General features: G+C 41.9%; 1 protein-coding gene across 1 annotated transcript in view; it reads right to left on the bottom strand.

The window, feature by feature from the left end:
* Positions 1–977: 977 nt before the first annotated feature.
* phc2b (polyhomeotic homolog 2b (Drosophila)) overlaps positions 978–27865 on the bottom strand; it is a 41179-nt gene continuing 14291 nt past the window's right edge. The window contains exons 3-15 of the mRNA XM_028576408.1: positions 26944–27105; positions 26698–26775; positions 24977–25138; positions 24118–24252; positions 23531–23825; positions 14834–15138; positions 13544–13694; positions 9560–9771; positions 8277–8406; positions 4896–5001; positions 4683–4797; positions 3454–3778; positions 978–3322 (exon numbers count right to left, since the gene is read on the bottom strand). Of these exons, the coding sequence (XP_028432209.1) occupies positions 3168–3322; positions 3454–3778; positions 4683–4797; positions 4896–5001; positions 8277–8406; positions 9560–9771; positions 13544–13694; positions 14834–15138; positions 23531–23825; positions 24118–24252; positions 24977–25138; positions 26698–26775; positions 26944–27105 (2331 nt within the window). The 3' untranslated portion in view covers positions 978–3167. The remainder of the gene's footprint in view (positions 3323–3453; positions 3779–4682; positions 4798–4895; positions 5002–8276; positions 8407–9559; positions 9772–13543; positions 13695–14833; positions 15139–23530; positions 23826–24117; positions 24253–24976; positions 25139–26697; positions 26776–26943; positions 27106–27865) is intronic.

Genomic DNA, 27865 nt, shown 5'->3' with positions numbered 1-27865 from the left:
CAGTGGAAACAAAACGGAAAGCGGTCGGTGTGTGTGTATAAATGGGTCACGTATAATGACAATTATGTGTGAACAGCTGGAAATGTCGCGTTTCCTATAAAACAGGAACTTCGAGAAGGCATCGAATATAGTGTACCATTTCCGTGACAGGGAACGATTTCGAACACAGCTAGAGATATGCTGAGGATGGAAAGTCATTGATATATCTATGATGAAAGTCATCACAAACAATACCATTGTACTAGATACCAGAGGGCTTTAAAGAAACGAGCTAGGGTCCGAGCAACAACAACATTGGTCGGCGAAAGCCCTATAGGATTATTATTATGCACAGTAATTGCAGTAACTGTATACCATGGATGTCTGAGGTTCATCACTGGTCTTAAAGCAGTCACTCATCATTGTGAACTGTATGAACGTGTTGGATGGCCTTCTCTATCAACATGGAGACTTAAACGCTGGCATATCTTTATATACAGTACAAGGCTATTTTAGGTCTACTTCCATCCTACGTTCTGACGTATATCAGTGTAAATAGTACCGGGACTTACAATCTTCGTTCCCATTATCTTTTTCTGTCCGTTCCAAACGTTAGAACTGAGCTGGGGAAAAAAGGTGTTGAAGTTTGCTCCTCCCTCTACATGGAACAAGTTCCAGAAATCCATGAAACTTAATGAGCTGGTCTCATTGGTCGCTTTTAAGAGGATGTTGATTGACTTGGAGGCAGCCACATCTGGCGGTAGATGTTTTGTCTGATGTGTTTAGGATTCTGGTTGACTTTGATGGATTTGCTGTTTCAGTTGTTTTATGTTTTTAGTGTTTTACTGTATTTTGTGTTTGTGTGTATGTGTGGTTGTACTGCTGCCTGTCTTGGCAAGGATACTCCTGAAAAAGAGATTTTTAATCACACCGAGTGTTCCTGGTTAAATAAAAGGTAAATAATGAAAAATAATAACAAAAATGGCCTAAGACAGAACTGTATTGCAAATTATTTATAATTGTAAAAGGTTGTGTAACAAACAGTTTTGATAAATACAAGCATTTGACAAAGCCTTATCTTATAAAGGTTGACCTTCCATCAGAAACAAATAGTTTTGAACATATTTTGTTAGGAAAAACAAAACGATAAACTGGTATTTATACATTTGCATATTTCAAAATATTGAACATTACATTTGTTTTAAAATTACAAGGATAACTTAAAAAAAAACAAAAAAACACCAGCTTCACACTTAGAACTTTCTTCTCACTTTAGCTGCTATGTACATATAAACGTGTTGGCATTGCTGCACAAATGCCAGTTTCCCTTTAGGTGTAGCGTCTCCTTAAAGCAAAAGGAAAATAAGTGCCAAAAGCCGGACTGTGTGAAGAGAGAAGCACACCCAAATTGTTCCTCAGAAAACTTATTGTCCTCCTATGAAACGGAGACAAGAAATCAATATCCTATTTAGTCGATCATTTTGAAAAAGCGGTGAAAAATCATTTGTATGCAGTTTAAATCTACAGGAGAACAACTGGCGAGAAATTCATGAAAGCGTAATCGATGTCACAAAAGAACTGTGTAAACGATTTCTCTGCATTCAAGCTTTGTATTCGAGAGCGGTGGGTTTTGTGAGAAAAGGCAAAAGGAGCATCTACTTAATTAGAAATGAGAAAATGAATGAATGACATTTTCTGTTCCCAGTCACACATACAAAGAGAAAGGTCTCTCTTCCATTCACACACTGACAAAGCTGTACAAAAAAACATCTCTAATAATAATTAATTTAGACATCAATCACGTTTGTCTCAATGCCTTAATTCAGTAAGGACTGTGTTGCAGTATGACCCAACCCAACCCAGGCACAACTGAGCAGGTAGTGCACTTTGGCACAACTTTTTCTTTCAACTTTCTTCTCCGTTTTTCCCTTTAACTTCTCCAGTTTTTTTTCCCCCAGCAAAAATCAGAGACCCCATTTACACCTGCTTTTGTGTTATATGTGTGTTTCTGGACAATGCCATTTAATAATGACCTTTGCATCTACACCTGGTAATAAATACCGCATTATTAGGGGTCCTAGCCCGAGGGGGCTGTTTTCAGGACTGGTCCAGATCCCTGCAACTGCCACTAGGTGGCGCTATAGCAGAACAAAACACGTTTGGCCTTATAACTCCCAAACCGTACATCGCACATTAAAAATACACATATCCACGCATTTCCCGAATTCAGCTTAATCTCCTGATATAGGCCACGCCCATTTTGCGGAAAAATTACCAACAAATTTGTGTAGCTAGCTACGAAAACATGAACTTTGCCATATCTCTACCAAAATAAACTTTAGATTCTTGTTTTCCATGACTCTCTGGGGCTCCCCACCAAATATTACTAAACTTGGGCCACTAGAGGGCGCTACAAGTCACAAAAGTTTATATCTCATGAACGGTTCATCCGATTTTTACGAAATTTTGAGGGTACCATTTAGGGCCACTCCTGAGGCCACGCCTACAGTGGGGTACTGATTCGTCAAAGTGGGCGTGGCCTATGGGACCCAGGTTTGGATTCACCACTTACACTAACGTGAGCAACTTCAAATTTACAGCGTACATGTAGATTCATGGACCTCACATACCAAAAATTACACATATGGACCACTAGGTGGCGCTTTAATGATGTCAAACGTGTTTTTGCGACTTGCATCAGGAGGCTTGGACCCTGTCATAACTGCTTGCAGTTGTAGCAGTAATTGCAATTCTGCCCTCATTATGATCAGATCGTAATATACAAAATAAGTACACAACGCAGCATGTCTCAGGTCAAGGAAAGCAATGCTGCTGTATTGGCTCCATTTATTTTTTCTTTGCAGAGGAAAAGGCGATTTGTAGCTTTCTGATGGGCAGCTTAGTTAGGCGATCTTTTAACTTGCTGGGTGTTTTTGCTCGAGCTTCAACTCTAATATACCATCCAATATAACCATGGTATACCACATGGCTATTAAGCAGATGCAAGTGAATATGAGAGCAAGCTAAAGTAAGATTTAAAGGAACCAGTTCAGTAGTAGGGAGAAGGCGAGGTCGTAGTGCAGTCAGTCTGTTATCATTTAGTTTTACACTGTTCTTCTCTCACACACTTACAAACTGACACACCCACACACACACACACAAATAGATGCACTAAGATCAATGCACTGCTAAGAGTCTTTGAGCATGTTGATGCGTGCAAAGATTTTGAGTGCAGGTCCCAGTTTAATGTTCATGGTGCTCATGAGATGGTCCTCCTTTAACAGTAGCAAGGCCTGTCCATCGATCTCCTGAGAGCGAAACTCGTCTGCTATCTCCTGACAACCTGCATGAACAGCAGAAGAAGAAGTACAAGTTAGTCACACTAAAAACAGGATTCTAAGCAACAGAGTCTGTATGTCATGCTTTAGGAGTGCGTTTCTTGAACAAACAGGGGTCTGCGTTTACTCCTCTGACCTGGCAATGAACGAATGAACTCGTAAACTTCTTCCACATTCCACTTGGTGGGGTCGTTGGGTAAGAAGCGCTGACAGAGTGAAGGTGCGTCTCTAACAGCACAGCCCTCCTGGTCCGAGGCCCTGCTGGGATGCCGGTGGACGGGGACCTGAGCTGGGGCCGGAGCAGGGGCCAGGGATCCAGAGCTGGCTGCCGAAAGGGGAGATGCCGGCTCCTCGTAGCTGGACATGTCCGAACACGGGCTGGACTCCTCCTGACTGGGCTGTGAGGGATGCGGTGAGGACACAGAACCCCCCTGAGTCTGCTGCGGTGAGGGGGACAGCTTCTGAAGAGGAGAATAGTCAGGCGTGACGTCAAGGCTCGGCATTTGAGAAATGATTGGCTCATCAGTAAAACACTGCTGGGACATTGTATTAGACACAGCAAAGATTAAAGGGGCAATAAGTAAGATTTATACTGTACACTAGCTTCAAAACGAGTAGAATATACCTGCGGGAGTTTGATAGGGTTGCTGGATCAATACCAATGCCTTGACAATTACTTTGTCAGGTGCTGAACCCTCGGGACTATAAAACTCACTTCCTGGTCCAAACATGAAACAAAAGCACCCCCCAATGGAGGTTCAAGATCCAAACCTTATGGCATTACATAACTCAAAACATTTTGGCTATAAAACCGTAAAAAGAATCTCTCCAGCCAAAAACAAAAAAATCCTTATCACTATCATTATTCAGTGTCATCTAAACTACTTGTCTCTAATGTAAAAATGTAACACTATTGTGGTCATTACAAGTTTCAGTATTTCAAGACGGGGGAAGTCATGTCACAGGATATCTAGAAGTACAAAGTTAGTCTCCGATAAAAAGCAAATCCAATTGCTTTTGATGTCTATGTAACTTGTGCGGTAGGCAGAAAATCTCTACTAATAACTCTCTGTTCCTACTGGTTACCAATAAATGTTACTAAGATCATAAAGTACTTAATGACTCCTGATGGAAGGAGATAATCGGGCACCGACACAATTGATGCTAAAGTTCATTAAAAAGCATGAGGCGTGAAAAGTGCAGGGCATAAAACGGGCAGTGGAATAAACCTGATGGGTGGTAAATTGTGGATGAGGAAGTTTTACAGCAGTGAAGGAGTGTGTGTGTGTGTGTGTGTGTGTGTGTGTGTGTGTGTGTGTGTGTGTGTGTGTGTGTGTGTGTGTGTGTGTGTGTGTGTGTGTGTACCTGCTTCTTCGCCTCTATACTAGAGCGGCCCTGAGATCTTCTACGCCAGCGATTTGTTGGTTTACTCCTCTCTGGATGGAAAAGGCCTATCCGCTTCGTACAGCCCACGTTGTACCTGTCCACAAAAGGTCTTATTATAGCTTTTCCTTTATTCACATAGTATATTTGTTTAAAGACATTATGAGAAGAAGTATAAAACTGGAGGTGACTTGCCTCTTTGCACAAACCATGGAGCAGAATCTCTTTGAGCCTTTGAACGTGTAGGCAAAGTCGACCCAGCCACAGTATTCACATGTCAGCTTGGGTTCTTGCTCTTTTTCTGCAGGAAGGGAAACCAGACAGACACTAAATATTAGTTTTTCTTCTGAAATTAGACATTTTCTCTTTGAAATGGCACCCAATCTCCCACCTCTGCCGCTGTGCATGGACTGAGCTCTGCCTGCTCACAGGCTGGCAAAACTTTGCCAGTTGAGTTTTCAGAGCGCCAGAGTTTTGCCGGCATGTACAGTGACACAGAGCTGGTTGAAAATCGGCAAAGTTTGTCTTTAATTCACAGAGTTAGATGTGAAAATATGCTGGCTACATACTGTTTTTTCTAGCCGTCTCTCTCTGCCTCAGTGAGAGCGGGCAGTGGCTCAGCACAGCTCGTTCTTCAGAGGCAAAAGAATTGACTGTTGATTTAGAATGTCAATGTTGTGAATGATGCTTTGACCTATTCGGTACAGCCCTAATGGTTAACTGGGACTGTTTTTATATGTGGTATGTTGGCATCGTTATTGCTGCTGCCATGCCGTGCGCAACTCTGGAAAGTTGTGGGAGCAATTACCGTAGCTTATTTTTTGTCACTACGTTCACTAAGTAAGCAGTAGAAATATGGCGTTCACGTTACAAAGTAATTACCAGGAAGGTGGGCTTGCAGGTAAGTGACTGGCCAAGCACATTGCCGAACAACGTTGCAGAAAAGCTTGAGCCAACGTTTTTGCGAGACAACCCTGCGTTGCTTAGCCAGAACCCGCTGCGTTTGTACTAAGGCTGGGATACCCGACCCGAGCCCAATGGGTCCCATCGAGCCGGGTTCGGACGGATATTTAGAAATGATGGCCGGGTTCGGGCCGGGCTCGGACGGTCACATCAACGCGGTAGCCTAAGGCATTGGACATTTCAAATTTTAAACAGCTTATTATGTAATGGGCCTGTTTCACTTGATGCAAATGTTTGTTTTTGTGATTAAAATAAATTTAAAATATTAACCTAACAGAAACACGTGCATATCAGGCAGACTGCATGCCGCAGCGCATTGAGCGCTCAGAGCGCAACGATGGAAGATGTTAAAAAGAAGTTGGCCTCAGGAGATTTTAAAACCACCGAAAATGAAGGAAAGTCTACTGTGTGGAAGTATTTCCACATAGTGGTTGGGCTCAGACATAAATCTTTTGATGCCTGTCGGGCTCGAGCCAGGTTCAGTCACGGTTCTGTCGGACGCGGCCCGGACAGAAAGATTCGGCCCGATCCCACCCCTAGTTGGTACCCCACTGCATCGACAGACAGTAAAATTAACGAGGCTTAAGTCAGTCTGAACAAGGCCTTAAACAGATCAGGTACAATCCAAACGTCAATGATCCACATGAAATAAAGTTTTCGGTTCTGATTTGTTTATTCACAGCGGCCAACTAACGTGGGTAAAGCTAGTGCCACTTCCTCCATATGTTTCACTTTATTGTGAAGGCGAGAAATAGGCCTTTACTGTGAAACTGAACGTGTTAATGATAAAAGTATTGAGAGGGTGTGTGAGAGAGAATGTTCCAGAAAGAGAGGACTTAAGTTACATTTCTTTAACGACAAACTTTTAGCATCTAGAGCAGGGTTCAAAATCAATGTTTTCGTCCACGAGTCAAATGGCTAGTTAGGGCTGCACGATATTGGAAAAAAACTGACATTGCGATATTTTTTTTTCCTGCTATATATATTGCGATATGAAAAAAGACATTTTTACAAGATGACATGAATAGCTCTATTTGGAAATAATAAATCATTCTTGACTACTAGGGTGATTTTGTAGGAGAGTACATCTACATAGAAAATAAAAATGTAAATACAAATTTGTTGAACTTTAATGCTTTACAAAACACCAAAAGAAAGTAAGCGCTGGGACTACTCTTCTTTTGGAGAGGGAATTAAGGTAGAAATACACTGATTGACTGACATGACACCACTGTATTCAATAGGCTACTATTAATCCAGGCTAAAGTGAATGATATTAATAATGCATCCTCTAAATTTCAGACTGTGGTCGACTAGCAGGGCTTGCTTTGGTTGTATGACAAACTGATCAACATTGATTGTGATTGGTAGCTCGCTGTGCATGCATGTTACGCACTAGCAACAAACTGTGCATCCAAGAACACTTAAGTCGGTGTAAATTACGTTATATCAGACACAGACTGCTGTTGTAGATTAGTGTTGAGTTTCCAGCGTTGCGGCTCCGATATTAACGTAACGTTGGTTGGGACAGACCCAGGGTTTCTTTAGGCTAACTATATTAGCTTTAGCCTGGCTGGTAGCAGCTTTCTGCGGTAAAAAATGGCCAGGATGTGTCGTGATTACGTTGTATTAATCAGGTGATTTAGTTTGTCTTTGCAGCGAACATAAAAAACGGACTACTGTAGCTTCACTACCCATGGAAAAGCCTGCGCATAACTGGGTCAGCGGCAGCTGCCGCTTACGGTACTTTTCTACACAAAAGTACCGAAGTAGCCTCACTTCCCATAACAAACCCCATCGGACTAACGTTACGTCACATCCACACGTTGCCCACATGACCACCTGTCTTAAAAGGAGAAGGGTCAGCCGGTAACAATCATGTAAAAAGGAGAACAGTGAACGTTTACTTTTGTATCAAGCAGCAAATAAGTTGTAGCCTCAACATCGCAACGTCCTGGGATGTGACTATCGCGCACGCGCACATCGCGATGTAGACGATGAAACAAAATATCGTGCAGCCCTATGGCTAGTTAACGTTCAAACTTTACCAGTCACTTAATAGTTTACCATTGTTTTTTGGCTGGTGAGTGAAGCAAATCTGCCAGCCACTTGCATATTTTACCAGCATTTGGCTGGTGGATAGTGCTAATTTTTAACTCTTTTAAAAAACAAAAAAATACTACTGGAAGAGCTACATAATTTAGCAGGTTGGTTTGTGTCTGGGAAAAAAAAAAAAAAAGACATGCACAGGTTAAGTGATTTGGTGAAGAGATGCCGAAGCATGTAATTACGCTGAAGGGAGCCTTTTCTGTGTCGACACGGAGAACAGCAAGTGCAGCACCAGCTCATTTATCCCAGCAGTGTTAAGTCTGTATCTGTCCACAACACCAGTAACCCTACTGCAGTAACTGTGTGTTAAGAATGTGTCCGTCATTATGAGGTTGATGCATTGTAATGTCCCAATTTCATACACCTTCTAAAACGATAAATACAATTTTCACAAGCCCCAGAAAAAGGTGGGTTCAGTGCATCGGGAGTTTAATGAGCACCAGCACAGTGCTACACCACTGATTTACACAACATTTTGTACTTGTCAAATACTTTTGGTCTCACCTGACTGGTTCAGGTCCTCAGGCTCAGAGTCGGTGTTTGCTGCGTTGCTGACGGGGGTTTTGTCGGGGTCTGAGGAGAGCTGATGATCCAGCTTCCTTGGGCTGTCGATAAGAATGGGCAGACGCTCCACCTGGTGACAGGATGATAATATTTAGAAATCTACCAAAATAAAAACGGTGACATGCTCCAAGAATGAGAAACAATAGCTGCGATTACTGCGACATTGTTGCAAAGTAAGAAGGGCTGTACTCGAAATACTGAAGAAAAGAAAACGTGGGATTGCGTCCACACGGCTCGGCTCCCCAATAGGTGAAATACCTACGTTTTTTTCAAGGCTACATGCACTAACACACACGCGCAGTTCAGCCGGCTGTTAACACAAAGAACAGTGAAGCTCGGATTACAACGCAGAGGGGGTGTGGCTTCATTCTCTGCTCAGGACGCCATACTCCACTATATCTTTACATAACTAATATTTGTTTGCTGCTATATTAATGTTCTGAATATATTAATGTTCTGAATATATACCCCTATAAAAAGGGTTTTGGATTGTTGGTCAGACAAAACAAGTTATTTGAAGAGGTCACCTAAACACCTAATCCTGTAATAGAAAAAAAAATAAACAATACAAATAAGTAATAAGCCCTAGTTGAAAGTACCATATCAATTCCTTTGCAATGTAGATACTGCATTCTTCCATGCTTTATGACAGCATTAATTATTTGTGTGTTCAGGCCTATATGCATGTAACTATACTGAGCATTTACAACAAATGTCCAGTAGGAGGCAGTGAGCCCCAAGCCTAGAAATAAACACAAGCCCAAGTCATTACCTTGCACATAAACAAAAGGCTGTTCATCCACACAGTAAGATTTTGTTTTAGTGAATATAATAAAGATGGATTATACACATGTCAACATGTGTATAGATAAACCAGATTAAAAAATAACAAATAACATTTTAAGGGAGATGACACAGATAAAATAAGGGACCATTATGCCTTGAGATAATTGAGCGGCTGCAGCTCATTACACACACCTTCATCCATCTGTTCTCCTTCAGCTACAGTCTCACTAAAATTAATGACTGATTGAATCACACAGAAGCTGTGAGCTGTCACTAGTAGTAGTAGTAGTAGTAGTAGTAGTAGTAGTAGTAGTAGTAGTAACAGAGGGCTTTGTGTGTGTCTGCTGACAGCTCCCTGCAGACGAGTACACTAGAGTGTTGGCTCTGGGTTGTTTACCGCGTCTTGCTGATAGGGAGGCTGAAATCGGGACACTTACACACACGGGGAATGGCTCCGCTCCCTCCTGGATGACAAAGCCTTCGATGACATGTGTGAGGACCTGGGGCTTGACGATGGCCTGGGGCGGTTTGTTCTCTCCGTTCTGCGGCGTGCTGCCCGTCACAGTGGGCGCCTCGTTCTCATTTCCTGAGGTCATGGCTGGAGGCGGGGTCCCAGGTGCAGCACTCGGCCTCTTGGCTGAGCCCCCTACTGCTGACCAAGACATGAATACAACACCATCCAGTTAATGTATGAGAGCATGTAGGCTACTCTGTAGGAGCTGGTCGCTGGAGGACTGAGTCTGAATGAAATTAGAATTTATTAATCAACTTTTAATTTTTCAAGATAAAGTGCCAAACATTACAGCTTCTCCGATGTGAAAAGGTGATGCTTTCCCATGCATATGTGATCTTGAACTGAATTTTGGACTGGTGGTCAGAGGTGAGAGCAGTGTACACGGACATCTTTAAATTAATGTCATATACAGCACCTTTAAAATCAAAAATACCAAACAGTTTCTGATTCCAGCTTCTAAAACGTAAAATAGTTTCTGCTTTTCCTCATCATATGTGATAGTTAACTGTATATTTTGGAGTTTTAGACTGTTAGTTGGACAAAAACAATTCATTTAAAAATCACCTTGGGCTTCAGGAATCTGTAATGAGCATTTTTCAGTATGTTGTGACATTTTATAGGTCAAACAATTAATCCGCAAACCAATCAGCAGATTAACCAAAAATGTGATTAATCATCATAGCAATCCAAGTCGCAGTAAAGAAACTTACACAAGCAGAAGAGGGTAAATCCACCTTAACTCGGTACACTCACTTTTATTATTTTTTAGTAGATTTACCAGACAGCATATAGCCACCTGACGCTACATATAAAAATAGTACGCAGTCATATCCACCAGCCAGCTGTTTATTAAAATTACTTGTCTGGTCTGAACAAACCCTAACGCATCACTCTTACCATCACAACAACAACAACGTCTCGCTTTTCACTAAAGCCCCACGAAGCAAAAGTAAACATCAAGTCGCCGTGGCTCAGTCACGTTTAAAGTCACTAGTCTTACATTAGCTTTCTTACCCACTTCCGCTGTTAGCAGAGAAAACACGTGCGGTTTGCTCGCGTTTGTTGTTGCAATGATCCGACAGATACACACACATACACATGCACACACAAGCACTGACCAGGAGCCGCTGCTGTTTGTGACTACGATCGCATTCAAGCAGCAGCGCCGCTTTCATTGCCGTAAAAGAAAAGCTTCTAACATCAGGGTCCGCCTCCGTGTTTCCTCCCACAGCAGCCAACGTTAGGATCTCTGATCCTCAGCAGGCTGCTGCGTGACAACGTGCTTCACCCGGGAAGCAGAGAGAAGATTGGTCTCTAGATTCGGCTTAATACTGACCAAAAAAAGAATCATTTTAGTCCCATCGACTAAACCGCTTAATCTGCAATCAATTAAAGCGACAAATTAAGGCAGGACAATAGCTGCATGTTTCCAGCAGGGACATAGGGAGATATGTCAGGGTCCAAGTTACTGCCCGCTACTCCATTTACACACTTCCATTTCAATACTTGAAAAAGAAGGGACAGTGTGTCTGAACATCTGTTAGCAAAGAGCAGGGCGGAAGTTTAGTACAGATAATCTTTGTAGCTGTAAACGTTGTATGATCAATAAGCCACTTTGACTGAAAAACAGCTTTTGTTAAATTGTCCCAAAGTAAAAAAAACTTTGGGCCTGTCATCAGCCCCTGCAGCAAATGATTACAAAAATAGTTTCCTGCTCTGGTTGTGAGCATCACACCCAACTCGCTGCCCATAAACAGCAATTTGTGGTTTACAGAATGTTTCATTTTATAGGAAACACAGCATTAGCCCCATTTCCAGCCATTTAGGAGCAATATCACTATAGAAACTGATCAGTCAACATTTATAAAAATACACCCAAATAATTGGTTATATTTGTAGCAAGAAGAGTAGCCTATAGCTGCTGCGTGATCATGCACTACTGACCGTTTGGCAAAAATCACTTATGCTTTATGCCTTTTATCCAAATCACCTGCCTGACAAAATGTGCACAATAAGCATCAAAATGCAGCAATATCAAAATACATTTACAGACAATGCAACATAAATCCTCTTTATATACCAGGGCTCAAAGCTAGCTTTTTAAAGTGGTTGCTGGCTTGGCAACCAGGCATCAGCTTTTGGTTGCCAAAATTGACAATATGGTTGCAATGTTTTAAACTGCCTATATTTGGAGCAATTAATTTTGTATGTAACTATAACACACATTTTAATAATGAAACAATGAGATAATGGCTTGCAATATCATTTCCCATCCCTCTGAAATATGGGGTGCAACGGATCACAAAACTCACGGATCGGATCACAGTTTTTGAGTCACGGATCGGATCCATTTTTGGATCAGCACAAAAAAGGGGGGGGAATTTAAATGATTATTAAAAATGTAACAATAATTACTTCTTTCACCAGTAAATTGCTGTTAAAAGAACAAAAACCGATGAGAAAAGGGTACAATAACTTTGAATGCACCACAAGGTTTACCAGTTTACCAGTAAATGCCACATTTTCACAGCAGCAGTGACCATAGTGCTAGTTTGTGTCTTTTAGCTCATAGCTTTAGTGGCAGGCGGTTGTACGTCCTGCTGTTGGAATCCTCTACAGTGAAATACAGTCACACTTTTACACCGTTTAGCTGTCAGCATTGTAACCGTGTTTAATCCAGTTACTACTGTATCTAACGGTAGGCTAACGTTACCTGCTGTGTAACGTGTCATTAGTGTTAACTAGCGTGACATGCAGCAATGCTTCAGTTGCCTCCAACGTGGGTTATGGAGCATCAGAGAGCAGGGCAGACATTTAAGTGGCACCGTAATGAGGCACCGAAAACCGCGTTGCTATTCCGTCCGGTAGATACCGGGCACCGGTGCCATATTAGCACCGGATTTTAACATGTGCCGGTAACGTGAAGAGAAAATTGCGTTGCCTGTATCTTTTCACGGCAAAACACACATGTGGAAAGCGGTCGCACAACAGCTGAAATGTTGTGTTGCGTACGTAGTGTTTAAAATTTACGGAGACAACCACATTACATATTGACTTCTTTTGAAATAATTTTTCCAGGAAACAGTTGCCAATTGACTTAATCTGGTGGCCAAGGGCAAACGGGCAACAGTTACTGTCGAGCCTTGCTTTATACTGTTCAGGATTTGTTGACACCTTGTCAGAAAGGTTGCAGTTAGTGCTGGTGTTGTACTAGGTTGCATTATAACTCGCAACCGTCGCAGGTTCAATTCCGACCTGCAACCCATTTCTGCATGTCATTCCCCCTCTCTCTCCCCTTTCAAGTCCAAGCTGTCCTGTCAAATAAAGGCCTACAAATGGCAAAACAAAATAATCTTAAAAAAAATTTAAAAAAAGGCTTAACACAGTGGAATAGTCATAGCCAAAATGTCCAATATCATTTACAGGCAACAAAATTATATGAATAAAAAAGGTCCATTATGAGTCTGGTATTATTACAGTTACCGAATTATTGTCCTGATGTTTGGGGCTTTTTTGTTGTGGGTTTAAATGTTTGTACACAACACAGCATTGTGTGAATTGTGGGTACCATGTGAGCTTTTTGGCCGCAGCTCAGGGAAATCACAGGGAGAGCAAAACACGGAGCAATAAGAGACAGAATAGTGAAACTAAACGTACTGCAGACATGTTATGAAGTACACACCATTCTGAAGTAAACATCAGCATTGATTTTATTTTCCTCCACTGAAGGTTTCCACAAGTTTGGCCATTTTAAGAAGAGCAGAGCAGGAATAATTTTACATTTTGTGTGCCATGAAGAAAAGTTTTACTTTTAGACGGTTTGTTTAACTGCTTCTTCTTGTCCCAGTGGCCAACTGGTTAAAGAGTTCATGTAACTAAATGTTAGAGTGTAATGTAGCACCATTACCTTGTGGCTGAACAGCTGGTGTGGCTGGGGCAACCTTGGGCTGCTCTAGAGGTTTAGTGGGTTGTGATGGCGAAGGCGCAGGTTGCTGCTGTTGATGTTGTTGCTGATGTTGTTGCTGTTGTTGTTGCTGCTGTGGTTGCTGCTGTGGTTGCTGCTGTGGCTGCTGCTGCTTTTGCTGCTGCTGCTGCTGCTGCTGCTGCTGCTGCTGTTGTTGTTGTTTTTGTTGCTGCTGCTGTGTGGCAGGGGCTGGACATGTCTCTCTGACCACCAGAGAGGTTGGCTTATCTTTACTGTCCTGAACCAGTCGAGAGGCCTACAATGTGCATCAGGAAGAGGGGAAAACATAAGAAAGTACATCTGAGACAGTAATAAAAAGAACGATCAGAGACTGTTGGTACTTTTAATGTCAGTGACTCAAAAACTGAAAACCATTAGGCTTGGAAAATATCACACCAGTGGGAAAATATTACACCAGGAATGCCAAACTCAGACGATTCCTGTGTTTTTTTAACATGCATGTGTTAGTGAGGAGAAATGGATTCGGTGGGTGTTGTTGGAACAGTAGTTTTTGTTTAGCTGGTTACCACTTGAAAAAAATCAAGAATGTGAGCAACACAAAAAGTCAGGATGTTAAGTAGGACACAAAGTTGTGTCCTATTAGAAACAAAACAAAAACAATCAAATATGTGTAATTGTGAAAACACAATAGAGGATATGTTATTGAGGAAGAGATACTTATATAGATGTATGACAAATGTTACAAGCTTATCTCGGAAAACAAACATATGTTCACATATGTATCAAATGCCCAAGCATTTGCAAATATAGTAAATCATATACAAACGAGACTATAAGTCGACAGCGTTGCTAGCGACACAGATTGAAGGGAAAGTCATTAGTTTTGCAGGTATTTGGTCATAAACGTAAAAGTATTGGACAAAATTGAATTTTGACCTGATGGTGGCGCTAGAGGAAAAGTCAGGGGCTCAAAAAAAATGATTACGTTTTCCATTAAAGCTGGAACAATAGTACTGTGCCATTAAATCATTTTCTAGCACCATTATTTCACTTCAGAAACACTGGGACACAGTGATTCTAGGGAGACCCTGTTAATAACAGCACCTGTCCAAACACGGGCAAGTGTGTCCAAACTAAATCTAAACACAGCCATTGACTTGAAAAACTATTTATGGGTTTAACCTCGTCGTTGATGCTGGCAACAGTATGTGTTATTAAGTAATTAAAATGCTCTTTTGTGTTTTGGAGAGCGTGGTGTGTAACTGTACTCACCGTTGGCTGTATTTGCAGGTTGATGGCCGTGAGCTGGACGGGCTGAGCTTTGGCATGGTTGAGGGAGGAGTGGAGGGCGTGGGGATTGATGGTGGAATGGAAGATGGTGGCCTGCTGGCTGGGCGTGGAGGGCTGGTGTGGAGCAGGTTTGGGCAGTACGGGGACAGGGTGCTGTGATGGTTGAATGGAGGCCGTCTGCAGCAGCTGGCCCGCGGTCCTCTGGGAACCTTGACTCTGATGGACCACAAACTGCTGCTGCTGCTTGTGCTGCTGAACCAGGGAGTGGGGCTGAATTGGCGTGTATGCTGGAACAAGAACAAATTCACAAATTTAGCTCACTGCTGTTTTCAAATCAGTAGCCACTGACTGCATGCCAGCAGATTCACCTTGGAAATTGGGTCTTACAGGATATGTTTTCTTTGCTCATCTCGGTTTGTTAATATGGCCACAGACCGTGAAAAAAGTGAAAACACTCAAAGCAGAAGGCCATGTGTTTTTTTTGTACTTTGTAAGAAGATTGACATAGATAGCATTTAAACCTTTAATTCCAGCAAAAACAAGTTTGGAATTCAAAGTTTGGACTCAGATTTTGATGTACAGTACATATGGCATGTGATAATCTGTAATTAATAATCAATAGTGCGGAAAGAAAGTTATTCGTTTACCAGAAAATCTATCTGCAACAACTCTGGTAATCCATTGATCGTTAAAGCCGTTTAATCAATGCAGAGCACTCTCTGGTTCCTGCTTCTCAAATATGAATACTATTTATTGCTTTTCACCGTAGTGGTCCCCTAATACTGCATCTGAAGTCTCTTTCCCGAAATTGAGCCTTGGTGCAGAATTACAGCCACTAGAGCCAGTCCCACAATGAGCTTTCCTTAGGATGTGCCATTTCTGTGTCTGTAGCTATTGAGGAGGAGAGAAGGGGGGGGCAAGGTGGAGAGTCGAGGTCTGGCCTTGACCAACTGCCACTTTGCTCGTTTGAAAGCCATGATGTCTCTCTCTCATGGGTGGGCCAAATTCTCTGGGTGGGCAAAGCAGAGAAAGGGGAGGTAACCTTGCTCCTTATGACCTCATAAGGAGCAAGATTCCAGATCGGCTCATCTGAGCTTTCATTTTCTCAAAGGCAGACCAGGATATCCAGGGCTCGGTTTACACCTATCGCCATTTCTAGCCACTGGGGGACCATAGGCAGGCTGGGGGAATGCATATTAATGTTAAAAAAAACCTCATAAAGTGAAATTTTCATGCCATGGGACCTTTAACACGTGTTACAAACCATGAGCAGAATATTAATTTCAAGTGTGCTCACAACTGTCCATGCTCAGAGTAGGAGCCCTGAAAAGCACAAGAGCTTGTTTTGTAGCTTTGCCTTCACCTGTGTGCCCCTTGTTGACAGGATGTAATATAAAAAGCTTGCTGAAAAGGTGCACAGAGAAGCCCGCTGAAGCAGTTTCAGTCTGACCATTTCTTACAAATGATTTCAACGTGGCCTGTCAGCACCTGTTAGTGCGGTTGGTAAAAAGACATCCCGAGCTCATAACCTGCCCCGAAGCCCAAGACACAGCACATCAATCTTGTATTGTGGGAGCATGTCGGGAGTGGGAGAATGGTTCAGCGGAAGTAGCCTGAGGCTAGTCTAATATTAGAAACGCCTCAGGAATGAACATGTAGAACCAACTGTCTGTGACACTTTTTATGGAGTTAATGGTGAGTCAGTAGGTCCAAGCCTTTCTGCTGCCTCCTTGATCTTTAACAACTCTACCAGGAAACGATTTGAACTAACTCATTTCACTTGGTGAAACGTGGGCGTTAGGAGCAGGGCCCAGCGTACTCTTACCCATTGGCAACTTTATGAAAAGATGGCTTTTTGCTCAGTGTAACTCACATTAGAACCAAGACACAACACACCCCAACAAAAATATTTACTTGACCCTTTTCATGATTGGATATTAATGATTATTCTGTTGTAATTGGGGCTGGGTGATATGGAGAAAATCAAATATCACGATATTTTTGACCAAATACCTCGATATCGATACCGCAACGATATTGTAGTGTTGACTATTGGTGCTTTCACAAAATATTTACACAATGAGATTTTTAATAAAAATAATCACCAGTAATGTGGATATAATGACTAAGTGGATAAAAGCAAATAATAGAACAGCTACAACAGTCTGGTAAGTTCAGAAAATGACCTCACTTTACTGTAATGCAGCCTTTAAAACCAGGAAAAGACAACACTTATGCCATATTACGATATCCAAAATCTAAGACGATATCTAGTCTCATATCACAATATCGATATAATATCGATATATTGCCCAGCTCTAGTTGTAATGTGGTCATAAAATAAGATCAACTGTAATAAAAACCAACCACATGAGTCAAAATGCATCAAGAACAGTTTTGTAATTTAATAGTAGCAGCACTTTTCACAGAAGATCACACAGAATCATAAGGTAGCAAGAGATTCTCAGCCCCTGTCAGCAAAGGAGGGGGAATTCTGGATCGGTGCACACCAGATACAACCACCCTTTCAATCCTGACAACTTTCTGAAACCCCTAATGAGGAACAGAAAGATGTCTTGGAAGAAGAGGAACACAGGGGAATTCATTTAAATGCTATTCCCACTCAAGGTCTTGGGATTAAGGACTGGAATGACTGCGCCGCCCCCTACACCCACACATATATACACATGCAATCATACAACATGCAATATGTGGCAATGGCCTGAATGTGTGTAGACCTTTTACTCCATCTGCGTGTTGTTGCACAATGTCCCACGGTTGAGGACAGAATACGTTCCTGATGGGTTTGCAGCACCAGGCCCTGGAAAATCCCAGAGTTTCCACATTCTTCTCACTGGCTGCCACTTTGGCTTACATTCATGAAACACATTCCGACCTAAAACAATAGAGCAACAGCAGGCCTTACGCCCTCTTTCCTCACTTAAATACAATTCAAAATCAGGGTTGTAGATACTTTATGAAGTACGTAGGCATTAAGAGAGCACTAGCTAAATGAACCAAGCTGCTGTTTGGTTTAAAAACCCCACTTTTCCAGACAAAAAACAAGGCCTGTCTTAAGTGAAAATATAATGGCAGGCTCTCAGGAAGAAAACCAAATAACACACACCTCAGTATTTTAGCAGTTGTACACTCTAAAGTGAGGCTATATTTTCAGATCAACAAAAGGAGACACTGAATGTCTTTTTTAATAGGCAAGAAGAAGGTGAATTATTAAGTCATTAAGTTTTGCATGAAGTTGAAGCGTGGGTTTTCATTTTTTGTAATCATAATTAAGTGAAACTGGCAACTGATACTGTTGCTGGCAGCGACATAAATATGCCAAGACTGACTTTCATGTTCAGATCGGCTCTTGCATGGTGCTTTTGGGGGTTCCCTGCTGTGGTTTTTATAGTAAAGTGCTGGCTCTTTAGTGCCAAGAAGAGGCGATGACAAACACTTACTGCAACAAGGCAGACGCAACATTTGTTTCCAGTCCAATTCCTATTCAAGGGACTGACTCTTAATGTCTGTGATGTTCACAGTAACCGAGACATTGCTCTAAAACAATCTGCCATCTTTTGGAAAGAGAGATGAAAACTGATGACCAAAAATAGCAAAACACATTTAACACACCTCTTCTATTTTTGTTGTTCTCTCAGATCAGGCCAGACTTAATTTCTGTGGAGTCAACACTAATGAAAGTAAAGATGGGTTTGATTTACGATACAATTTCAATAATAACATTATGGTTACTGATACGGTTGCAGACTTTTGTTTGTTTGAGTCTCTTTATTGGCACATTATCTGTCTAACTTGTTTTCCAAATTGTATCCTGCCTTCAAGTCATGTCAAAAAAAAATCTGATTCTCTTCAAAGTGCATAAAAACCACATTTTACACAACTTGAAAAATACTAACCAATTAGACACAAAGCCTAATTATATCTACTCATTAAAGCCAAGGCTATTATGGACAGGATGTGAATTTACCAACCACCCACAAAATCTCTGGTTTCCTGAAGCTAAATTTCTGGTTTGTCCGGTCTATTAGCCACAACAAGACACTAAACGTCAATCATGAAAGTAGTTGGTGAAATTTTGGATTTACAAGAGACAGTGGCATGTCACTACAAAAAGTTTACGATGAAAATCAAAGTGCATAATGGCCCAGTCACAGCCAAGTTGAACCCAAGCTTTTATCCTAATCTGAATCCTATCAGCCAGCTATACAGCCTCTCCTCCTCCTGATCCACAGTGAATTAACTCCCCAGCATCACATGTGCACACCTGTCCCTCATGGCCTGCTGCTATGGCAACCCATGTTAATTTTTCCAGACAGCATGCAGCCAGATTTTCAGCTTCCATCCTCCCTTTCATTTCATGTGAATCCATTACTGCAGACACAGTTGTGCACTGACACGCTCAGATAATCCCCCACACACACACACACACCTCTGAACAGGCAGCTAAAAACAACACCATGCGTTAACACAGTTTACAGCAGTGTATATTAAAGGTTTGCAGTCATGTACACAGTTACCACTCCCAGCACATACACACGCACATGGTACATGCAAATCTTTAGAATCTTGTTCAAATAAACTATTTTGCGAAATGTGAGGTCTTATCAGGACCCACTATAAAATGGGAAAATGAATCTGAAGGGTCTTATCCTGCAAACAAACTGGACTAAATTTGATTTAATCAGCTTGTATTGCTGGCACATTCACAATCACCGACACTAAAAAAAGAAGAACAAAACAAAACGGTTTTGAAAGACTCTTGCATGGCAGTCTGCCATTCAGAGCTTCTCATTTACAAAGCAGCTCAACTGTTCCAGACAAAGGCCAACACAACATGGTCTTTCAGCTGGTTTCACCCCTTTAGTGAGCTGCAGGCCCTGACATGTCACACTCACAGCCCAGAGAAAGCTATTAAAAGCGCAAAGTGTAAAAATCTTTTTTCTCATCTAATTTTACTATAGACACATGAACACATTCTATTGTATATATATATTTCTATTTGAAATCAACAACTGTTTAAAAAAAAGAAGCATAATGCAGCTAGAAGGCAATTTGGCAGTTTAATTTATCTGCCCACAAAAATATAAATCAACTTCCAGTGAAATATAGAGCTCAACAGTCCCGCCCACAGCGGGTTCCGGAAGTAAAAATACAATGCAATTTCTCTATTGACAATTGGAGTATAAGTCATAAAATCGTAACCGTCGATGGTAGACTTAAAACCAGCTACGACATGACTAAGCGATTGTATATGCTCATATAGATACTAAATGTTCATGGGGCACCAACCTTGTTTTGAGATGTCTTTTATTTGCGATGTTTTGGATAGGTACTCCATTACCCACAATCCTGAACAATCCCACAGTGATGCCTCTGATTGGTGGAACTCATGCTGGTGAGGAGGGGGAGCTGCCTGCACAATCCGTCATGCGCATGCCCAAGATGATAATCCTGTTTTACGAGGATTTACTGTTCCACGCTTCTGCCGTTAGCCTCCACCGGGAAGCTAACGTTAGTTTAGCTAACAGCTAATTCGGCTAACCGCTAGCTTATAGCTTGATTCAGTCTAAAGTAACGTTGACTCAAACTAAACACTGGGTAAAGCAGGCTACAGCTGATGTAACAGCTGTTATTTATTTTAACGGTTATTTTCAGGTTTTATTTTAAGGGTCTTTTAAAGTTATCACATGCTGTCTCAGCTAGCGGTTAGCCGAATTAGCTGTTAGCTAAACTAACGTAGCTTCTTTTATTCAGTGGTGCGCGGCGGTTTATGGGATGAGTAGTTCCTTCGCTCGATTATGAAAATATGTACACAGTCTTGTACCTTTGACTTTTTGGGGATTTTCTGTTCGTTTTTTCACTCGGAAATGACATGTTGTATGCTTATGAGTCACGTCGTAGCTGGTTAGCCTAAGGCATGGTCTAAAACTCTTTGGGCCTGATTTACTAACACTAGCGCAGTTTGCGCTGCGTCTGTTTATGCGAGTTCGGTAATAGCGCACGCTATGCTTCCACATTTTGCGTAGTATTTATCAACCCTGACACCCATCAGGCAATCAGCGTCTTTCTCCGCCCACTACACCGTAAATTGCGCTGTAGCAAAGCAGTACTGGTGCTATGACTGTTTGAAATTATCCTGATGCCAATATTTGTAATGTAGCGAGGAGTTTAACAACTGCTGGAATGGAATGTGAACGCTGAGTCGTAGATTCAATTTCATCTTTGAGTTCTTCCAGTAACTCTAATATTGCATGGCTGCTTGATCTGTAACGCCAAATGATGTTGTGTTCACTGACAAAGTGTGATTCTTGTGTTAAAAATATTTTCAGCCTCGCCTATATATGTCTTCGTCTTGCTCACATTACTGTTGCCATTTCACCAGTGGCATAAAGGTCTACGAGGAAACTCGATTGCGGCTGGTTTAGACCTGCTTTTAAGAGGCGGAGAATTTCCCCCGCAGAATAGAGACGCGCTCTTACTGACAGTCTTTGTAAATACCACGGAATATATAATTAGGCGCACTTTGCGTTTATCCTCCCACCTTTTCGGGTGAAACTCCCACTTTCCCCACGACCCTCCCACGAACGCATATTGAAAGCGCAACTTGTCTCTTCTCGCTCATGTGGCAGACGATCTGCAATTTTACCCAAGTGCGCCCTGTTTGTCAATAGCCCGCATCGGTTACGTCCGTCTTTGCGACCAATTAGCGCCTGGAAACCGGCGCAAACAGCTTGATAAATCTAGCCCTTTATGTACAGATTTTTCCAGACATCAATGGGAGAAATGAATGGGAAATTTACTTCCGGAACCCAAGGTCTCTTGGAGGAGGGGCGGGACTGTTGAGCTTTGTTGATCAGTGTCTGTACAGAAATAGTCTTGCATTGCCAGACCTATCTCCACAGCTCTGCTCTGTGTCAGCGACAGAGTATGGTCTGGCTACACCACCATTGACATATATAAAATGGACCAACAGAGCCCGTTGCTCTGGACAGAGACCAGTGAAGGCTATTAGAAGCACTTTTCCGGTGATCACTTGCTTTACTGCGCAGCCTCCAACTGACAGAGACAACGTAAATGTGACGTGAGCAACGTGTCTGAAAGTTGTAAGTGTTCTGGTAGCTGTGACAAGAGAAATCTCAATCATTCCCAATCTTACAGAGACGGAGAGTGTAGGTATATGGTATAAGGAGATAACATGGGCACAGGCTAATTATTGATAACTAACATGCTAGTTAACATTAGTAATTAAACATAAACAGCTAACATAAGTCGAAACTGCCTGCCAGCTTCTCCTGTACTATACGGTAATTCCTCTACTGTGCGACAGTAAGTCACTTGGTTATGACACAATCGTGCATTTTTATAAAAACGTCTGCTACGGAGCCATAACATGAGGTACAAGGTAATGGAGCCTTTTATACATTGTCGTGTTTCTTTAGAAATAAACAATGGACAAATAGAGTCTTTAAACACTTCATATGTAAAGTATTCGCTGTCAAAGTGGCGCCAAAATGTATGCTAGTCAGTGGAATGCTAACGGGAGGTGATCTCTTCGTAGCGTCAAAATGGCGCCATAGGAGGTTTGAGTACTGAAGCGAAGCTTACCCCCTTTTACACCACCTATCTATTCTGGGATAGGGGAACAACACTGGTTTGTTTGTATTTCTTTAAATCAATTACAACCATCCTAGGCGGCACTAAGCCCCAATAGCGGTGATCGCAAGAAGGGAGGGACATCCGGCGTGTGAGAGAAGCACCGGATGTCAGGCTTAATCCCAGCAATGTTCATCCGTTGAGCTAGACTAGTACAGAAATAACACCTAGCAGACCGTTTACGTTTAAGATGCCACTTGCTCTGTAACCAGTGTGGGTTGCTTTGTCAGATGAAAACAAGACTAAGAGTCTACTGCCATGCTAGCAGCTCTGTGAGGCTGAATTTAGGCTTACATCAGCATGGCAACATGTTCACAATGACAATGCTAACATGCTGAGGTTTAGCAGGTATGATTACCATCTTAGTTTAGCATGTTATGCTAATATTTTCTAATTAGCACAAAACACAATATACAGCTGAAGGCTGATGAGAATGTCAATAATTTAGCCGTTGGTCATAAACCAGAGTAATAGACATAATTTTTTTCCGAAATTTTGACCTGATGATGGTGCTATAGAAAAAGTCAGGGTACGACCGAAGTCATTAGGACTGTTTTTGATGTTGAGATATTTCACAGCATAATTGATCACTTTGACATGCTGGCGGCACTACAGGGAAAGTCAGAGGAACACCAACGTCATAAGAATTCATTGTCTGGGTGCCATTAATGTCTGTTAAAAATGTCATGGCAATCCATCTGTTAGTTGTCGAGATATTTCAGTGGTAGACAGCCCATCATCCCTTATGCTGCTAACATATTTACATTTGTCCATTAAAAAAACCCGACGATTAATCAATTATCAAAATTGATTAATCAACCAACTGATTCTGCTCTAATACCCACATTGCTAATTTCCATTATTATAACACTAAATGCCTTTGTGAGAGAGTTTATTTCTGTTGGGGTCTGGTCCACTGCCAGGATCAGTTTTATGGGTAAATTAACTGCACACATTCAGACTTTAACATTATTTTCAGGCTGTGGGATTGCAGACTCTACTTACCTGGAGCAATCAGGGGCTGAGCACTGATAGCTGTGACACTGCGGCTCATGTTTATAGCTCGGACTTCTGGGACTGCTGCACTGTCCCCCTTCTTCCCTGCTTCAGATGAACTGTCGAAGGAGACAGCCTTCCCCCCTGTGGAGGCCTGCGTTACTTGGCTGGGATTCTTGATCAATGAGGCGGGCTGGATGGGCACAGGGCTCTGCTTCAGACTAAGAGCCTGCAGGGTCTGAGTCTGAGAGGAGGATGTGGCTGCCCCCTGCTGGCCACGGATGGCAAGGTTCTGGACCTGATTCTTAAGAGAGACCGAATGATGGGAGGTTGTTTAGATTTACAAAGTGGGTTTTAGGAGCAGACATTATTCGGTGTTTATTACAAAATACGTAGTACATCACTTTTTTTGCAAACCAATAGAGGCATATTCATTGCCATTTCACATCATCTAGTGCTGGATTTCCAGTCACTGCGACAACTTTCTCAAAGCCTCCAAATATTACACACAGAGAGATCAAGTTCAGGACGTTAACGTTAATAAAAGTTTGTAATTATATTTGTCATTTAGTGAAACTGTCTTCCGACTAACCTACCTGTAAGGAGGCCTGCGTGGAGCTCTCTGACTGGACGGCAGTCACTGTGGCCGTTGGAGTAAAGATGAGCTGCGGGGACAGTGGAACAGCCCGGCCCAGGCTCCTGGCCACCTGCACCAGGTTACTCTGCTGGGCCTTGAAAGCAACACCCACCCACCCACCCACCCACACACGCACACATACGCACACACACGCACACAAAATCAGTGTCTCTGTCCCGGCTGGTAACAAATGCACTATTTACTCCTGTTTGAGTAGCGTGTGCTAAAAACTACAGTGCCCAGGTGTTTTAGGAAACAACTTTTGCCATTGAATTCTTCTCTAATCTCCAATAAAGAAGCAATGTATTGAGAACAGGCCAGAGCACAAAAACATTTAAAAAGATCATTACGTGAAGCAATCCAAGCTAAAAAGGACCCTGTTCACGTGTTTTGGACATGATATTCTTGCTATGAAAACTACAGAATGGCAGACATTTCTCTTTGTAATCTTTATCTTCAAAACTAAATATATTGATACAACAGTTGAGTATATTATATAGTTACACTGCGTTAAAGCTTTAATTGGTGTATGTGTGGAAAAACAAGCAAGTAAAAGAAAATGAATACATGTGTAGAGCTTAATACAAATCATGTGCACTAATTAAACACCAGAAGACTAATTAAAATGAGAATAAAGCACACCATTTACAATGGCAGAGTAAGCATACATGCTCCAATCCTAAAACACACTGAATAAAAAATCATGAGCTAGATAGTGTTTATTTATTCAAGCAGTATGTGTGTGAGGGGTTTATGCATATATATGCACACTCCTATAAATGTGCCAGTGGCTATGCTCCTTGTGTCTGCAATCTCACCATCTGTGCGCGCAGGTACATCTGTGCCTGGCTGGCTGTGAGCGTGGTGCTAGATGGGCTGCCCAGCAGAACAGCCTGCTGGGAAATACTGGTAGGGGTGGAACTAATGCTCTGGGCCCGGCTGATCAGCTGAGCTGCTGCCGGGGAGGTGGTCAGGTTGATCTACAGGGAGAAGATGAACAGGATAATTAGTAGGGGTGCACAATTCAGAAAATGTCACAATTCAATAATCGATTTTTAGGCTCAAGATTCAATTCAAAAACAATTCTCGATTAAAAAAAAAACGATTCACAGTATGTAAATGTAGTTACTTTTCCCATGTGATTGCAGTAAACATACAATTTAAAAAAGATAAATAAAAACTTTTGCAACTAAAAACTGCAAAGTGCCAAGCTTTGGCCAGCTTTCAAATACATTTAATTCAAGTATAAAATAAAACTGTTAAAAAAGGTCCCATGGCATGAAAATTTCACTTTGAGGTTTTTTAACATTAATATGCGTTTCCCCAGCCTGCCTATGGTCCCCCAGTGGCTAGAAATGGTGATAGGTGTAAACCGAGCCCTGGGTATCCTGCTCTGCCTTTGAGAAAATGAAAACTCAGATGGGCCGATCTGGAATCTTCTCCTTATGAGGTCATAAGGAGCAAGATTACCTCCCCTTTCTCTGCTTTGCCCACCCAGAGAATTTGGCCCACCCATGAGAGAGAGACATCATGGCTTTCAAACAAGCAACGTGGCAGTTGGTCAAGGCCAGACCTCGACTCTCCACCTTGCCCCCCCCCCTTCTCTCCTCCTCAATAGCTACAGACACAGAAATGGCACATCCTAAGGAAAGCTCATTGTGGGACTGGCTCTAGTGGCTGTAATTCTGCACCAAGGCTCAATTTTGGGAAAGAGACTTCAGATACAGTATTAGGGGACCACTACGGTCTATATAAAAGCATCCAAAGAGCACCATGTCATGGGACCTTTAAATAAAAAGAGCTTTTGGTTCAGAGTTTGTGGGAGTTTAGAGCATTGAAAGAGAGTGCGTTGGTTGACTGGCATGTCAGGTCCTTTAGGTTGTTGTTCGTTCACGTCTTTAACGTTAATCTCTGGGTGATGGCGTACCATGCGAGTTCTCAAGTTTCTGGGGTTTCCAAAATAATTAACTTTCGCTTTGCAAAGCCTGCATATAGCATGATTCCTATCAAGTTCCGTCTTCCCCTCGAGGGTGTAAAAGCCGAAATGTGCCCAAACTCTCGCCTTCAATGAGGATGGAGCAAGTTGAATAATTCTTTCTGTGAGGTTTGCCATTGTTTGCGCCGACTAAACTACTTCTGCTGCACTCGTTCTTCTGATTATAACAAGTGCCCAGGCGTCAGTGTGAATTCGACGCAGCGGCATCTATGGGAATTCCGAGCTAAACTCATTTCAGGACAATAGTATACACGTCATTACAAAAAAAAAAAAAAAAAAAAAAATATGGATTGAATCGATTTTGAATCGCGATACAAATGTGAAGCGATTTTTTTGCACACCCCTAATAATGACATTATAAACGTCCTTTACTGTATCTATATCAATACTCCAATTAACTTTAAACAACACATCAAAGTTTCAGTTTCATCAAAGCATTGTGGTGTTAAAATCAACTTTGTTCCATGATAATCTCATGGACAAAGATAAGTTAACCTTAAGAGGTCCTTAGGAGACAGGCCCAACACTAATACCAGCACTTACCGTAGCCTGAGTTGATCCTGTTTGCTGGGATGAAGTGCCGTTCTGTGAGGAGCTTTGCCGGCCAGCTGCAATACTGGCCTATCCCATGACAGGGAGAGGGAGAGGGAGAGAGGGAGAGAGAGAGGGAGAGAGAGAGAGAGAGAGAGAGAGAGAAAGAGTTAACATTTCCCGAAACAAGTCTTGGAGGGGGGTCAACAATAACAGCATCATCTTAACACTGTGAGAAGGATTCTTTCACGTGATGACCTGCTGTACAGCCGCCAGGCTCTGGAGCTGAGCGGTGCTAAGGTTGTGCTGCTGCTGGAGGGCTGCGGTTTGCAACATCAGATGCTGCTGCTGAGCAGCGTACATCTGCTGCAGGTACTGTGCTGCTGTGTTAGGCTGTCTGTGTAACGCCTGCTGGAACACCTGCAGACAAAGACAGACAGACACAGAGCTAATTGAATATTGCGTGGTGTGTGTGTGTGTGTGTGTGTGTGTATGTGTATGTATGTATGTATGTATGTTTAAAAAAAAAAAAAAAAAAAAAGACATTAAATTCTGTCAGGGTGAAAAAATTAGAAGAGTAGAAAATGAAAGAGTCAGAGAACTTGCTACATCAATACACAACCACGCATTTGTTCTAAATCTGTCCAAATCAATTTTATTCTATAAAAAAAGTAAATATGAAATCCAATTCATGGCTGAAACGAATGGGTTTTGAATGACTGTATTGTTTTTGTATTAGATCATAGACTGTGCGTCTAGATACGATTGAGAGGGAGAGATACATAGCGTCACTGTGTCCACGTTCAAAATGCCATTGGCCATATTCAGACACTTTCAGTTTCCGGTCTTTTCGCGGTACTTTACGTTTCCGATCATCACCAAAAATGTTAGCAGAATTGATCTATACCCATCTAACAACCTACGTATGAATTTTCCTATATGTACATGGACATTTAGATGTGTAATTAGTATATGAATGATCTTTTCCTCTAAAAGGTTTCTATTTTTACTGTACTGGAAATTAAGGAGCTTTTACTGCATAGTTCAGAGTTGTTGAAGCATGTCATTTTATTGTGAAGGACGGAAGTACAATCGTAGTTTTGACCTCATTGATGGGACTTAATACCCCCGAAAAACTAGCAATGGCCAGTATTTACAGCGAGGAGATAGGGGTGTCCGG

The sequence above is a fragment of the Perca flavescens genome, chromosome 4, assembly GCF_004354835.1.
Source record: "Perca flavescens isolate YP-PL-M2 chromosome 4, PFLA_1.0, whole genome shotgun sequence".
Taxonomy (NCBI): domain Eukaryota; kingdom Metazoa; phylum Chordata; class Actinopteri; order Perciformes; family Percidae; genus Perca; species Perca flavescens.
This window is presented reverse-complemented; position numbering and strand designations above follow the sequence as displayed.